The sequence below is a fragment of the Argopecten irradians genome, unplaced genomic scaffold, assembly GCF_041381155.1.
Source record: "Argopecten irradians isolate NY unplaced genomic scaffold, Ai_NY scaffold_1081, whole genome shotgun sequence".
In the NCBI taxonomy this organism is placed as follows: Eukaryota; Metazoa; Mollusca; class Bivalvia; order Pectinida; family Pectinidae; genus Argopecten; species Argopecten irradians.
The window spans coordinates 4,422-19,568 of NW_027188548.1; the positions used below are offsets into that span (position 1 = coordinate 4,422).

At 39.3% G+C, this 15,147-nt stretch overlaps 2 protein-coding genes across 2 annotated transcripts; both read left to right on the forward strand.

The window, feature by feature from the left end:
• Positions 1-646: 646 nt before the first annotated feature.
• LOC138313932 (nucleolin-like) lies at positions 647-3,237 on the forward strand (the record flags this gene model as incomplete). Its single annotated transcript, XM_069254166.1, has 4 exons — positions 647-769; positions 2,024-2,031; positions 2,577-2,714; positions 2,995-3,237. Coding segments are annotated over 4 exons (512 nt in total), but the record flags the coding sequence as incomplete, so codon positions are not given.
• A 7,332-nt stretch (positions 3,238-10,569) lies between these two features.
• On the forward strand, positions 10,570-14,943 carry LOC138313933 (uncharacterized; the record flags this gene model as incomplete). The annotated part of the gene is made up of 5 exons (XM_069254167.1): positions 10,570-10,689; positions 11,352-11,453; positions 11,868-11,972; positions 12,927-13,026; positions 14,072-14,943. Coding segments are annotated over exons 1-5 (1,221 nt in total), but the record flags the coding sequence as incomplete, so codon positions are not given.
• Positions 14,944-15,147: the final 204 nt, after the last annotated feature.

Sequence of the window (15,147 nt, forward strand, 5' to 3'; positions counted from 1 at the left end):
TGATACATGTATTTAATATTTTTTCGAAAGGGGCGATTCAATTAAGAGACCAACTGTCATATGAAACCTATTTTAACCAATCTCCTTTCGGGAAGGTCTCTTAAAACAATTTTTGACTGTATCTGTATAAAAGAAATTTGCAAACTTTGCAATCAATTTGTCTCCACCTTGGAATATGGGCTTTTGAGATCACAAAAAAGATGTGGAATATAGTACAATTGTACTGTCCATTAGCCCCACCTTCTGGTGTTTATGACGTCACCAAAACTCACGTCAAATGATTGACGCCATAATCACCAGATGATGGGACTAATCAACGGTAAATTGTACATTTACCCACAATTGTTTTGGAATCTCGAAACCCCTAAATTTATCACTGCGCCCAGAACATGACTGCTAATGAGATTAATAAAAAAAAAATACCTGTGAGGGCGAGACAAGGAAATTTCAAATCTTCCTACTATGCAACTAAAGCAAGTTTCCGACAAGTCTATTGTAGCATTGTCTCATTAACCCAGTTTAATTAAATTGGATGATCAGAGACCATTTATTGATGAGTGATTTTATTGATGTGTGTATTTCATTAGACAGTTTTTGATTCCCAGAAGTGTATAATTATATTAATTGGTTTTTTTTAAATAAACAGCAAAAGTTTCTCGTACTCGGCTTGAAGGAGGACCCCCTGAGAAGAGAACAAGTCGAGGGAAGAACCGAAAAGAGGACAGGATGAAGCACAAGAGGAGGAGGTTTAAACCTAAGTGCAAACAAGGTAAATTGTTCTGATAAGTGGTTAAATCACTGGGGTGAAACTGGTAAATTGAGTCTGGAAACGTGGGTAAATACCTGGAAGTGAAAAAGGTTTAATTTGTACTGGAAAGTGGGATATTACTGGGGCAAAAAAGTGTAAAATTGTCCCCTGTATAGTGAGTCTACTACCTGGATATAAAAGTTATTATAGTTAGGATAGTGGTAAAATAATAAGGGTGGAATCACAACAATTGTCTGTAGCAGGTAAGATGGGAACTCACAGCGGTAGTCAACACGGTAAAATTGTCCTGGATAGTGGTAAATTACTTGGGTAAAAAGGTTTATTATTGCTCTGAGGGAATAGAGTTAAATAACAGGTGTGTTGAAAAAGGGTAAAAATGGTCCGGATGCGAGAGAGAAAATACTGTGAGGTCACAAGGTACCTTTCACTCCCGTTTAGTAGGATAATACTGTGGTAAAACAAGGTGAATTTAGGTCCCCCCCCTAGTGATTATTGGGTCTAAAATGCATCGAGGACAAAAAAGAGTAACTAGTGTCTTGATAACGCTCCAATACACTGGTAACAAGGTAACAATTGTGGTGGACAGTGAAAAAACAGAGGTACAAAAAGGTACAGTTAATATTTTACAATAATAATGAAAGTGGTCTAATCGCTCCCTAAACAAGGTTTTGACATTTAATCAGTTTTTTTAGGGGATACCAACAAGTGGACGACCATAGATCATGACTGAAACATCTGTTACCGATACCTTGATGTAAAAATGGAGTCTAGTATTTGACCTCGGTGACCAGTGGACTGCCAGTGTTTAATGTATTGAATATTTTCCTTCTACACCACAGAACACACTGCCCAAAGCCCAGGAACCCCACAGAAAAAGTGCAGGAATGAGCAACAACAGGGGTTAAAGTGGACAGAAGACCAACTGCAATAAGATGTTTTAAATTTCGGGTATGTGTGATTAATCATCAAATATTTCTATTTATTTTGTAAACTTTTATATTGCAGGGGTTGTCTCATTTGTCAAAAAAAAATGTTACTACTGGCCCTTAAGATTGCAATGAAATTGGGAAACATCTGCATCTTTATCCTTTTCACTAGATAAAATTGTAGAAATGGAAAAAAACCCCAGCAAATAAGTTCCGAAGCAATCAAGTCAACGATAAATTTTTTTTACACTCCGCATAAATTTTCAGGGGTTTACAATTTCGGTGAATCATTAATCTTTGATAATTTTATAAGTCGTTATATCTGTAGACGATCAGGCAAGTAATATAATTCGATTCAATGATTTTGGATGAGGATTTTCATGGAGTTATTAAACCGTGCACGGTTATTATTATGTATCCATAATGTGAACTTTAGTGGAAATAAAATCCCCCACAAATATTACTTACTACACAGTACATTAGAAATTAGATTAGAATGCTGTCCTCGCTGAGAGATTTGATATTTTATGTGGTTCAGTTTTTATTGCCTAGCTGGTAAGCGATATCAAACAAGTACGGTAAAATGCAAACACACGTTTAATAATGGTTTGCTTTGCTCCATTAGCAGAAATAATGCACCAGTTGTAGCTCTTAAGACGACACCATTTTCTGTCTTTTGAGCTACAATATTGCAGCTAGGTACTTGCCAAATACTGACTGCTGGTCGGATGGTTTTCCTCCAGGTACTCTGGCTCTCCTCCGCCAATAAAGCGGGCGCACATCCGGGATGTTAAACTAATAAAAAACCCAAAACACAACCTTTGTTGATAAGGATTGAAAATCTGTGAAATATCATCAATATGATGATTTAATTCTTACAGGGAAAGCCTGCCAAGAGAGCGAAGAAAGAAGCAGTGGTAGAGGAGGAGGAAGAAGGAGCAGAAGAAGAACCAGAGGAGGATGAAGACTTCGATGAAATCGAGTCACCTCCTTCTGATAATTCTGATGATGAGTTTTTTGTATTTTATATAAAGACGGTGAAACAAGCAGCAAAACAACAAAATTAAAACAGATTTACACAGAGAATCTTCATTGTTTGGGTGTTTTTATCTTTTTCGTAGGTGATAAACACAGAAATTCTATGGTTAAAATTGTTATTTATAAACTTTAAAAAAAAAAATAACCGCAATTGTGATAATCATATTATATGAGTAAAAAAAGTACAGCACAGCTCTGCTGCATGAATCGTAATTTTGCTTTGGGGACTTTTACAAACAAGGCTTCTTTCGTTTTATATAGGACTTTGACTTAGAAGAGAAGAAACCTAAGGGCCGTGGCCGTCCGAAGGGTTCAGCTAAATCCAAGGGAGGCAAATCAAAGAAAGCTGATGAGTCATCTGGCGATGACAGCGAAGATGACGAAAACGAAGAGAAAGATGAGAAGGAGGAGGAGGAGGATGAAGACGTTGAAGAAAAACCAAAGAAATCCAAAAAAACCTGCTCCAGTGAGGAGACAGAGCAGAGGAGGCGGGTCCACAAGTAAAAGAGGAGGTAGGGTCAAAGGTCACTGTACCAGTAGGGTCAAAGGTCACTGTACCAGTAGGGTTTAAAGGTCACTGTACCCAGTAGGGTTAAAGGTCACTGTACCAGTGGGAAAAGTTACATTACATTAGATTTTTTTAAAAAGGTTATTAAAAAAATAATAAGAAAATGATAATTGTTTCCACAGTAGCCATGTGGTCAAGAAATCAAAATGTATTACTATAAGCCCTCCATCCTCTGGGTTGCCAGTTTGAATCCCAGGTTAGGCCATTTGCTAGTTTTGCTGATTGCTGGTCGGGGTGTTTTTTCTCCAAATAAACAGGATTTCCTCCGCTGTCTAAATGCGGCATGTGCCGTAAATGACCCTGAACTGAACGTTGAATTAATCAAACCAATTTACATAAAGCAAATATCTTGGTACTGAAATAGAAAGATTTCTGTGTTTTGAATCTGATTTTGACAACTTACGTCCACATAGTCTTTTGGCTATTTGGGGCCAACAAAAATAAAGTTGCAAAGAGGCATTTCAATGTGTTCAATTTCCATATATATATATATATGTGTGTGCATCTCATATCAACACATGTTTAACTGCGGTTATTTGTCGTCAGATATCATGAAAGGTTAAGACTCGATATTATCATGCCTTATTTTTAATATTGTTTAATTGAAGACGTGCATCTACAGGGGCTGGAAGAAAGAAGTCAGAAAAAGTAGAGATAATTGTATCCAGTGAAAGCTCCCGTCAGTTGACAGGTTGAGGTTGTCGTCTATAAAACACATTTAGATGCCCTTTAACCTGATCAAAGTATTTTCTTTACTGAGGAAGTCTGTTCTTTGGAATCAATGATTGTTACAAACATGTTTTGATGTGGTCAATGATTGATGGTTAAGTATTGATTGAGTTAATTTGTTATAGTGAAATATTTAAATTTAGTTTTGATGTATAATAGAGAAAATTATAGCTGGTTGATATAGATTGGAAAATGACGTAAGCAATAAATGATGTTGATTGGTAGCCGATATGTGTTTACAGTGATTGTTGATTGGTCAGTATTTTACATTTTTGAAAGCAATAATGATGTATTGGTCGATAATGAGTTTTAGTAATGGCGATTGGTTTTAATGGTTTTGTTAGAGGAAAATCTGTAACAGTGATGTTGATTGGTCGGTATTTGCATTGATGTGAGTAATAATGACTAGTTTGATTGGGTTACTCTGTTACAGTGATGATTCGGACGATGGTGGGTGAGTAGTATTGGAAGAAAAAAGATGCATGAAAGGAAAAAGGCGATGGAACAAAAGATAAAGGATGCAGAGGAGAAGTAAGTTTACAAGGCTAAGGAAGGCGAAATATGTGTTTCCGATACCCCTACCTACACCTAGTTTTTAACCTCAAGAACCTAGTTATTTTATCTCAACCTTTCAATAATAAAGTTTGTGTTCAAAGCAGTTTGTTACACTTGTTAAGTACCAAGATGAAGTTGAATTACTATAGAGGAATAAAAAGACTTCTAGCTAGCCTGAATCCCGAAATATATTATATACTCGTTTAAATGATGAAATAGTAGCCTACCCCCGTAAAAACCTTTTTTTTTTTTTTTTTCAAAACCTTAACCTATTTGTGTAACTAGAAACATTCAGAATAATTATTTTGGCTCTAATGGAAAGATAAGAGCTCAATTGTGATTCTCTTAACCATATTTTATTTACATCCTTTATAGAAGTCCCACTATCCTCTGATAAAAAACCTTTACCGCCCTGTGCTGGGAGATTTTATAGGAAACGAGATTTCAGTAAACTAATCTTCACCAGCCTTAAGGGTTCAAATGAGTTTGTCGTAACGCTATTTTCAGGAAAATAATACTATCCACACCTACGCACTAGGTGGTGTCGTTTTGGCATCACTATCTCAAGTGGTATCTGTTTTGGGTTTTTAAGAAAATCAGAACATATATTTGGGATTTTCACATGTCAGTGTCTATGTAATAGAGTGTTTAGCAAACAAGATGTTTCTTGAAATGATATGCCTATGTAGATAAATTATTAAACAAGTTCGATAAATTTTCATATAAACATAGTCCACGAGTGTAAGATTGCAAATTTTTCACATAACTTTTTATTAAGAGAAATATAAGTTGAAGGTAACTTTTTAATTTTGGCATTGAATACAAAGAAGAAAAACTGGCTCAGAAATGGGGCCGTTTCCCATCTACTGAGACAATCAACGGCGCGACAGCATTCTATAAAATTAGGACATCTAAAGTACAAATTGTGTAAGTTATTAATTGCGTTATTTGACTGTGAACATACAATATTTCTGAACCGTAGCCGTATAACATGGGCTTGAGGTAAATGTCCCGAATAACTGTAATTGTAAGTGTGTATACATACATTCTCGATACTCTTTGAGTATTAAATTGTATGATGTTTATATCTGTGCGTGTAGTTTCGTAGGTTGTTGTGAGGTCCGTTTGGGTAGATGTAAAAGCTTAACACGCAGATTCAGTGATTGGTATGATAACTGTCTTTTTATATTGGAGTCTTGAGGAATTCGACCTACTGTACAGAGATTATTGTAGAGCGAGTTAAATATAGCAGAACATCGGGATAACATATGATCAATATTTTGGGTATGGAAAGCCAAATACCTGGAACAGTTGACCCCACGTAGATGCAGTATTAACATAGAGGGCAACCATGTTTTGCTCCATAGACTATATCATGTAACATAATTAAATCACGATGGCTATGTAATTAGTAGCAATACAATGACCCTAACAGAAGTTGGCGTTATCCAATATACTTTACATGTACGTATACATATACTATTGTAAATATGGAAACAGACATGTGCTTGAACCTACACAGTCACGTCACCTACTTGAAAAGATATATGTAGAACCATTATATATTAAGTTCAACCTTTCACACTCTACCATTTCGTAATCATGTTAATTATCATATATAATAACCTACAGATTGTTCCAGTTATGTGATAAATAACTAACCTTTACAGGAGATTGAAACAGAGGCGGCCGAAAGAATCAATAACTAACCAACGAGGGAGGTGTTAGAAGGAAAGATGCAGAACGTGGGAGAAGAGAAAAGAGGAGAAGCAAAAGGCCAAGACAAAGTGTCGCCATAAAAACGAGCCCCTGGCCAAACCCCGAGCCGGGAAAACGAAAGGGAGTAAGAAAGAACGACACGCGAGGGCTGACGGTAAGGTAGTTTCAAAGAAGGTAAAATTTGTCACGAGGCAAGATTAATAACGCTAAAAAAAAACAATTTTGAAAAATTTTAGGATTAATTATAAGTTTTCTGCCTCACACCATTAACAACGCTTTTAGTTCTAAATAAGTAGTTTTTGAAACAATAACCTCGATCATGCATTTATCTTCCAAAATCTTTCATCTTTTTAAACTAATGGACTTTCTGTAATTGTGATTTTGCTACTCTATCTGGTATGGTATTAATAAAAACTCCAAGTTTATGCAGGACTAACATGTAGATACAGATTTGAAACCTTTTGAAAATTTAGAAATGGAATCCCTAGACCATCTTTTGTTAGTTATTGTTCTTCTCAGAAAATCAATGTGTTTTCCTGAATATATTCGATGCGTGTTCAGAAATCCACTGATTTTTAGAGCATGTGAAACTGTGGAAAATGATGGGCGAAAAAAAAACACACTCACAAAAGTGTTAAACTCTGCTCTCCAAGTACGTTGACAATGTTCTTTGTTTTTCTCTGATGAACAGGATAGTAAAAAAAGAGAAAGAATGGAAAGCCAAAAAAGAAAAAAAAAAAGTGAGGGATTCTGAGAGAACTGAGATAAGAAAGTGATAAAAAGAGAAAGAAGTCTGTAGAAAGTCAGTATTCAGAGGATGAAAGGACGAACATGTGTAACGGACACAGACAAAGGCGACTGACCCAGCCACATCGGACGGCGCTGGCCGGACGCTCCCCTGGAGCCGCCCTGGTGGCTCTTCGGTGCGATGCCCGGCGCCTAGCACCGCTGCATGGCCGGGCCGCTCGGCCAACCCGAGGAGCGCTGCACTGAGTGCGCGGTTTTAAGGCCTAGAGCGGCATACCGCAGGGTGCTTGCTCTTCCTCGACACGAACCGCGGACTGGCGCGCAAGCCGCTCTGGTCGTTCGAGCTTGCAGTAGCTACTCGTCCGTCGTAGTGTGTGTGAGTGAGGAATTGGGCGGAGGGGTCCGGCCCACCCTATTCGGGAGTACCCGCCCTTTTCTGCCACGCTTACCGACCCAGCCGCGCCGTGCGTGCGTCGCATCGGCCCTGCTTTTTCAGTGAGTCCCGAGGCCGCATGGCGCGCCTCCCGGCCCGCTGGGTTCGCCCGCCCGACTCTTGCTCACTTTGACCCCGGAATGCATGCCAGTCTTTTGCGCCGCTCTATGTTGACTCTATGTCATGGCGCTGTGGCGCCGAGGGGTCCGTACGTACAGCCCGCCAGTGGGGCGGCTTACTCCTGCCACCACCTCCGGGCGTATCTGCCACGTCGCGCCGCGCTGTGTGCCCCCTACGCTGGCGGTGGGCGCTATTCCCCACTGCACTGCACCCGTCGGTGTGTCTGTGTTAACCCCCACTACTTGCTGAACCGCGCCGCCGCGCTGCCACGGCGTCCATGCCATGTGCGGTGATCCGTCCTGCCCCCGCTCGCCGGCAGTCGCGTATCTGGCGCTGCGCCTGCCGCCGGTCGGCGAGCCCACAAGCCGCATGTCTCGCGGCGCGCGCACCTACTGTAGTGCGCTCTTTCGTCTCGCCGCTCGGGCGCGTACATTGGCGCGGGGCACGTGCTCGGGTTCTCCGCGGCCTTCGAGGGTCCTGATTGCTGCTGTTCGCATGCGGCGGGTGCTGCGCTGATTCGCGTGAACGACTCCCCACTCGGCTCGTAGCTGCGCGTCGTCTCACGTGAGTGCGCCCCGTATCGTCCGGCGACGCCGGACCGCTGCGGGGGCTCGATTCCCGCCCGGCTATTTATTAAGTCGCCGGGGCTGGTGGGGGTGCCGGCACGCGGTGTGGACGGCCCACGAGCGGCGTCCGCGCGCGCCGGTCTCCCCCCCTGGGGGAGCGCGAGTGGAGCACAGGTTGCTCCGCCCCGTCCCATGCCTGCATCCGGCCTCCGTTCAGCTGTGCCTCTTTTCGTTGAGCCTCCGCTGCGCGACAGCATGCATGCACCTGGCGAAGGTCTATCCCCACAACACACAAACCATCAACACCACCAACCATGAAGATTTAGGCTGCCCCTCGCCAACCGCATGCGCGGCGTCCCCCCTGGCTGAGCCGCAGCCCCTGGCGGCCCCGCCGGCGGAGCCGGCCTGCCTCGTCAGAAGTTCCGGCCCCGCCCGGGTCTGCCCCCACGATCTCGCGCTCCTGGCCTAGCGGCTTCCCCCACCCACCATCCCTAGCCCGAGCGGTCCCCCCCGAGCCCACAGCCCCCCGTAACCCCCTGTGACCCCGACCAACCCGCTACACCATCTCGGGGCTCCCGCCCCCACCCGCGCGCCCTCCCCCCCGCCCACTGCGTCGACTCCCCCGAGTACCTATAGCATATGCCACACAGGATGTGTGTTTTTATTCCCATAAACCGTTTAACTATCCTTTCCTCTACCACCCCCGAGCGCTCCAATATTCAGGATGGATTACTCAACCCACGTAAGTGACTCTAAAACACCGCCCGTCAGCTTTTATGATAAGTCATATATAAAACAAATTGCCATAATGGCGACGATAATTGTAATACCACTACAAATTCTTGAGTGCAATCCCATTAGCTACGCTAAATATTATTACACCCTTATACAGCTCGAAATTCATTTTAACCATTATGTCAACTATGACAGAGCAGTGATAGCAATGAATATGAAGTTCGGCTTTCTCCAGGATATTTCTCCACAAAATGGCTAGATTTTAGCAACATGGTATTTGACTTAATATACAACGTTCTTTTATTATTTACATTTTGAATACTAACGACAACAGTATCATGACGTACATCTTCAGCCCTTGTGGTAACTTCATATATTAGAGTTACCCTCTCTTGTTGGTAATGAGGAGTATCCATTGTGATGGTCAATCATTTTTTGTAAAAACATACTCATATTGGGGGGTTTTATCATATGAAAAAGTTCTTTGCATTACGATATAGGTCAAACACCATGACGTCACAAATCAATACCTACTCTTGACAGAGGGCAGATAACTCTATACTATACCACATTCTAGGAATATGAAAAAGAACTAAAGAATGATAGAAAAAATGAAGACTAACATGAACTTAATTTGGCTAGAATGACTTTAACCCTCATCATGAGGGAGACGGCAATAATTGACTAGGAGTTAGCGTATATTAGTTTCTGAGATTCGAGGTCCAAAATTAGTAAGGAAATGTCGTTGGAAAATTTGATGCCATAATCGGTCCCCTAAGAGCCCCTAGAATTATACCTAATACTTTCATCATGGGCATAGAAATATCACGAGCTTAGCATTTCTAATTTTCAGGATGAAAGACAGGACGTGAACTGAAGAAAGAGAAGAAAAAGCTAAAGGCCTGAAAAGGGATGCATGAGAGAAGACAAGACTAAGTATTGACGAAGGAAGAAAGAGAACGCCGTTACGGGAATTGTAAGTTATGGTCCTGGAACCGATAGTTTTAGAAATTTATTCATACTTACTTTGCACCTTGCCAAATAATTCTACAACAAACATGCAACACAAATACATTTTATCTAAATATGTCACAAAACAGATCTGATGACTACATAGATATCAATTTTAAACACGCCTAGTTGTGGGCAGATGGTTGTTCAATTTTAAAAACTAAATTGGAACCATTTCTTTTGCTTAGACTATTTTTGAATTTTCTTTTTTTCCATTTCTTTTCCATTACAGGAAAAGAACGACGAGAGAAGTGAGCGGTAAAAAGAAAAAGCGTGAAAAAAAAATATAATGAGGGCAAAGAAGGAAAAAGTATATAAATTCATATTGTAAGTTGGGGTATTCAATACAGAAAAATTATACAACACATCATGTGTCAAGGCAACTTTAATACACTGCTGGTATTAAGGTACCATCTTATAGCTTGTAGTTTTCATAGGGAGGATAATTTTTGGAGATATTGTTGGATGGTCAGTGTGTTCACAAAAGTTTAGAATTCACAAATAAGCATACATCTATATGTGATTATAAGTTCTGATGGCAGAATCATGAAAATGGGATTTGTTATATTTTTTGTGTTTAATAAGTCAAAATTGTGAAGCATTTGACCCATGAACATATTAAACTGTTCATACGAAATTTGGCCATTAAATGCAATCTATTATTCATGATTTTAAGAATAATGACATAAATATTCTCTTCAGTCATTCAAACCGAGTCCAAACTTGTAGCGATGGACAAGGAAATCAAGAAGTGTGTGCAGAAAGATTCTGTGGTAAGATTTGGTTTATTGGCTCAAGGCCTTTTCCGTCTCTGCATATTAGAGTTAGCTCCCTTAGGGGTAGTTATCCATTGTGACCTCGTTATTATGTGAGCAAAATTCAAGTTGTTTTCTTCAGAAAGTATGATGTTACATATCGTCACAATCAATACCTATTTGTAAGGGCAGATAACTCTGTAATATGCAAATACAAAATATATTGACATCTACAACCAATCATTTATAATGGCATAAACTCTAAAATTTTGTTGATTTTTGTTGGAGGCCATTTACTGTAAATTTGCTTATTTTAGCACAGTCAAATTTAACAAAATAAAAAAAGAAAATTTGATTATGATTTATTAGTATGGTTATAAAGAGTTTCAATACTGGAAATACCCCTTGTCAAAACTTAGTCCTGTACAGACTGCCCGAAAAGCATGAAAATGGAATTAGTGCAAAATAAGAACATATACAGTAGTATCTTTGTTATAAACGGTCACTTTTGTACAGCTGCGTATGCTCGAAATGGCCAAAATAAAAAAGTATCTCAGAAAAATATATGATGATAGCGTGATAGCAAAAGCTGCCTGTCCATTGAGAAATCGACGTTATGTAGTTAGGTACGATATGGATATCTGTGTCTTTATCTTAACTGAATGTTGGTTATTTTACAGGATGTAGATAAATGTCTTGCCATCATGGACGATCTCAACAACCTACCCGTTAACCAAGTACTCCTGAAAAAAAATCCAGACATCATGAAAACCATTAAAATGGTAAAAATTGTTGAAATTTAATTATTCACTCACTTGTTTGTTTCAAGATTGAAAAATACCATAGCTTCATGCGTTCAACTTTGTACAACTCTTGTCTTGTTAAAAGTATATTTATGTTACATCATTGCACCTAAATTAACTCATCACCCCTGAAAATTGATAATGAACTGTTCCAGGCTTTGAATCAAAAGAGTACAAATATAATTTTGGGGGTAAACGAGATAATAATAAATAATATTAGACCCTGATATTGTGATGTTAAAATGATTTAACAAATTCTTGATCTTTAGGAGAAGAAAAAAAAAAAATTTATGATTATATTCTATGCACTAGCTTTACAGTTTACTGTTTTTAAACCAGAAACTAGTTTTTGATAGTTTTAAATATAATTTCTTGAATTAACTTTTTCTTTAGATAAGAAAATTTAAGGGTAGTGACAGAATACGGAAAAAGGCAGAACTTATTTATCATAAGTTCAAAGGCTTCTTCCTGGCTGGAGATGTTGAAATGGGAACTCCGGTAAGTATAGGATCGTTCTATGTAAACGTCATTCATAAAGTCATGAACAACAAATATTATATACACAAAATAACCAGGTCCAGGCGGAAACTGAAGGGCTCAGGAATATTATCTATATAATATTCAATATTAATATTATATTCATCAGGATTAATTCTTATCAAAGCTTGTAGTTCATGAGTTAACTGAATATTGGTGAATCAAATTTTTAGCACGTTTGTTTTGTTGTCGGTATAATGTGACAAGGTGAGATGTGCTGTTCAGTGTCTTTGGCAGCTTTATTCAGTGAGATAGCACTATAAAAAATAACAAGAGTTCCACTATCACAAGGAGACACAATACTAATTTACCGCAGCCTCCCAAAACATTCACACACACCAAACATATAGGGAAGGCCATACTTAACTGACTATAGCTGTTACTAGTACAGAACTGTTAACCAACTTTTATTTGCAGCTACCAAATTTTACGATTTTTATGTCGTAACAAGTTGGTGGAATTAAATAACTGAATATCCCTATACCTACAAGAAAGGTAGATATATATACGATCATGGAGATAAACTTGTGTTTACTTCAATGGGACTAATTCATGTACCATGTGATACCTGATAACGTTTGTGCGGGACTGGTATCAGTACCCAGTGGTGGTCATGATGGAACATAAGTCTTTGTAATATTTCCACTGAAACTACATTAGCGCAGGATATCAAATTTTAACATCATGCCATCACCAAAAGAAACAACAGTCTAGCACAAACGTTATCAAGTTTCATGAGGTACATGAATAAGTCCCTTTGTGAAAATCACATTTTTGTAAAATAGCAAAAGTAATGGGCATGTGAAAAAAGAAATAATTCAAGTATTTCATAGTGTCTGCTTATAAATCTGATGTAGTTTATATTATGCAGGAAAGACGATTTTGTTTGTTAATTCTGTATTTTACTAATCACAGACAACGCCCAAAGATTCCGGACACAGACGACACCATCATAAACAGGTGGAAGTGATGAAAGAACGTGAAAACAAGGAAAATGAAATCTCACAACCTATAGGTATGACACTTTGGTAAATTACGTATTCTGTCTTTGCATATTACAGAGTTACCTCCCTTTGATAAAAAAAAAAAATATGATGTAACGCACGCAAACACATGACGTCACAATCAATACCTGCTGACACGAGCAGCTACCTCTGTAATATGCAAATACTATAAAGTCAAGAAAAACTATCCCAAATAAAGTTTGGTGGGGATACTGGAATCAGCATGTTGATTCACCTGTCTTGTCTCTACAGAAAAATATTTCCAGACTACTCCTTAATTACTGGTTTAGTTTTGATAAAACAATGTTTATTGGCCAAGTTTAGATATTTTTCTTTAGCTATAATTTAGGTTGCCATATGTTTCTTTACATAAGTCTTGTAAAATGGCCAATAACTTGTTAGTTTTTATCAACTTTGTTAAAACAATTGTTATAACATGGACTTCTGTAATTAATTTGTCATGTCATGTAATTCAATATCAGTTACCATGGAAATACAATGGAGAAACATTTGGTTGCTATGGTTTCAAATAAGGGATAGGAGTATAACTAAGCCATTGGTTTACAGTGGCTAGGTTTTATACAAGCTTTCAAACCTTTTGAACAAGTTGGGTGAAGAGTGGGGCACTTGTTGTGGATATGGATGCCGATTAATGGATACAGATTGGGAGGCAAGGTGACGAGATGAATCAAGTTGACGCCTATTTTGTGTGACGAAACAAAAAAATTCCCGAAATCCCAATTCTGAACGTCATATTTTAGTATACAATATTACACTTGATTCTTAGAGAAGGATAATTGTTTATTTCAACCTTTTCCAAAATTTCCATAAACACCGTTAAAATTTTTCATTTCATACTTTTTTCGCACAAAATTTCCCAATTTTCACCAGGTGAGTGGTGACAATTTCCCCAAAATGCCCAGGAAAAACACTTGAGTTCTGTATCTGTTAAGGCCCATGGGCCTCTTGTTAACTATGTATTAAGAATCATACTAGATCCTTTAAATAGATTGCAGTGTTGATGTTACTAAAATTTTTGTTTTCTTGTTGATATAGATAACACTGATTCTCTTCCTGCTCTCCCGACCATGGTTCCTGTCGACGAGGACGACAAAATTAACGTGGAAGGAAACGGCAACTCGGAACAGATAAACAATTCAGCTGATCTTAACAGCAGACTCAGTGATAACGGTGTAGGGGAGACAACTCAAAATGACTCTGTAGCACAATCTAATGACATTCAAAATAACAGCCATATACAGACAAATACTGTGGAAGAGCCGTCATTAGATGGTGGAGGGGGGCAAACAGATCGGCCTGCAATACAGGGCGATGCTGTAGGAGGGAGTGAAACGGAACAGCAGGCACCACAGGGGCTAGGTTTCACTGTTGGACTAGGGGAGACAACCCAGACTGGATTCTCATTCGGCTGGGGAGGTTCGGATCAGCAAATTCCAGGTTTAGGTGGACCTATTGTTGTGAGTAGATCCAATTCACAAACATTACCAGGATTGTCTGGCAGTGGGAGGCAAACGGAACAGCCATCCTCGTTGCCAAGCATTTCCGCGAATAATAATAGTGCTTCTGGGGTGAACAATATCAGTGCAGACCTTGAGAAAATCAGTAGTGTTCTGGACAAGATGGACTCCATGGACGACGAAGAGGACAATCAATCTGGCGCTGAGGAACCAGAGAAGGAGGAGGTAAAATTAGCGTTGTCCGGGGTGGAGAGCATTTCAGCGGACAGTGGCGACGACATGGATATAGATTCTCCGGACGACCCCGGGACAGACAGAGGCGATAAATCGGAGGGTGGTAGTCAGTCGGATGATCTCTCTCATTCCATGCAACAGGCAGCACAAGAGGCTGCTAAATACTCGGCCCAGGCTGAGTTCCCCGACGACACGGAGGACATGATGGAAGATCAGGTACGTTTCTAAAATCTATAAGATACTGAATTGAATATTATTTTCAGGTACGTTTCTAAAATCTATAAGATACTGAATTGAATATTATTTTCAGGTACGTTTCTAAAATCTATAAGATACTGAATTGAATATTATTTTCAGATACATTTCTAAAATCTATAAGATACTGAATTGAATATTATTTTCAGGTACGTTTCTAAAATC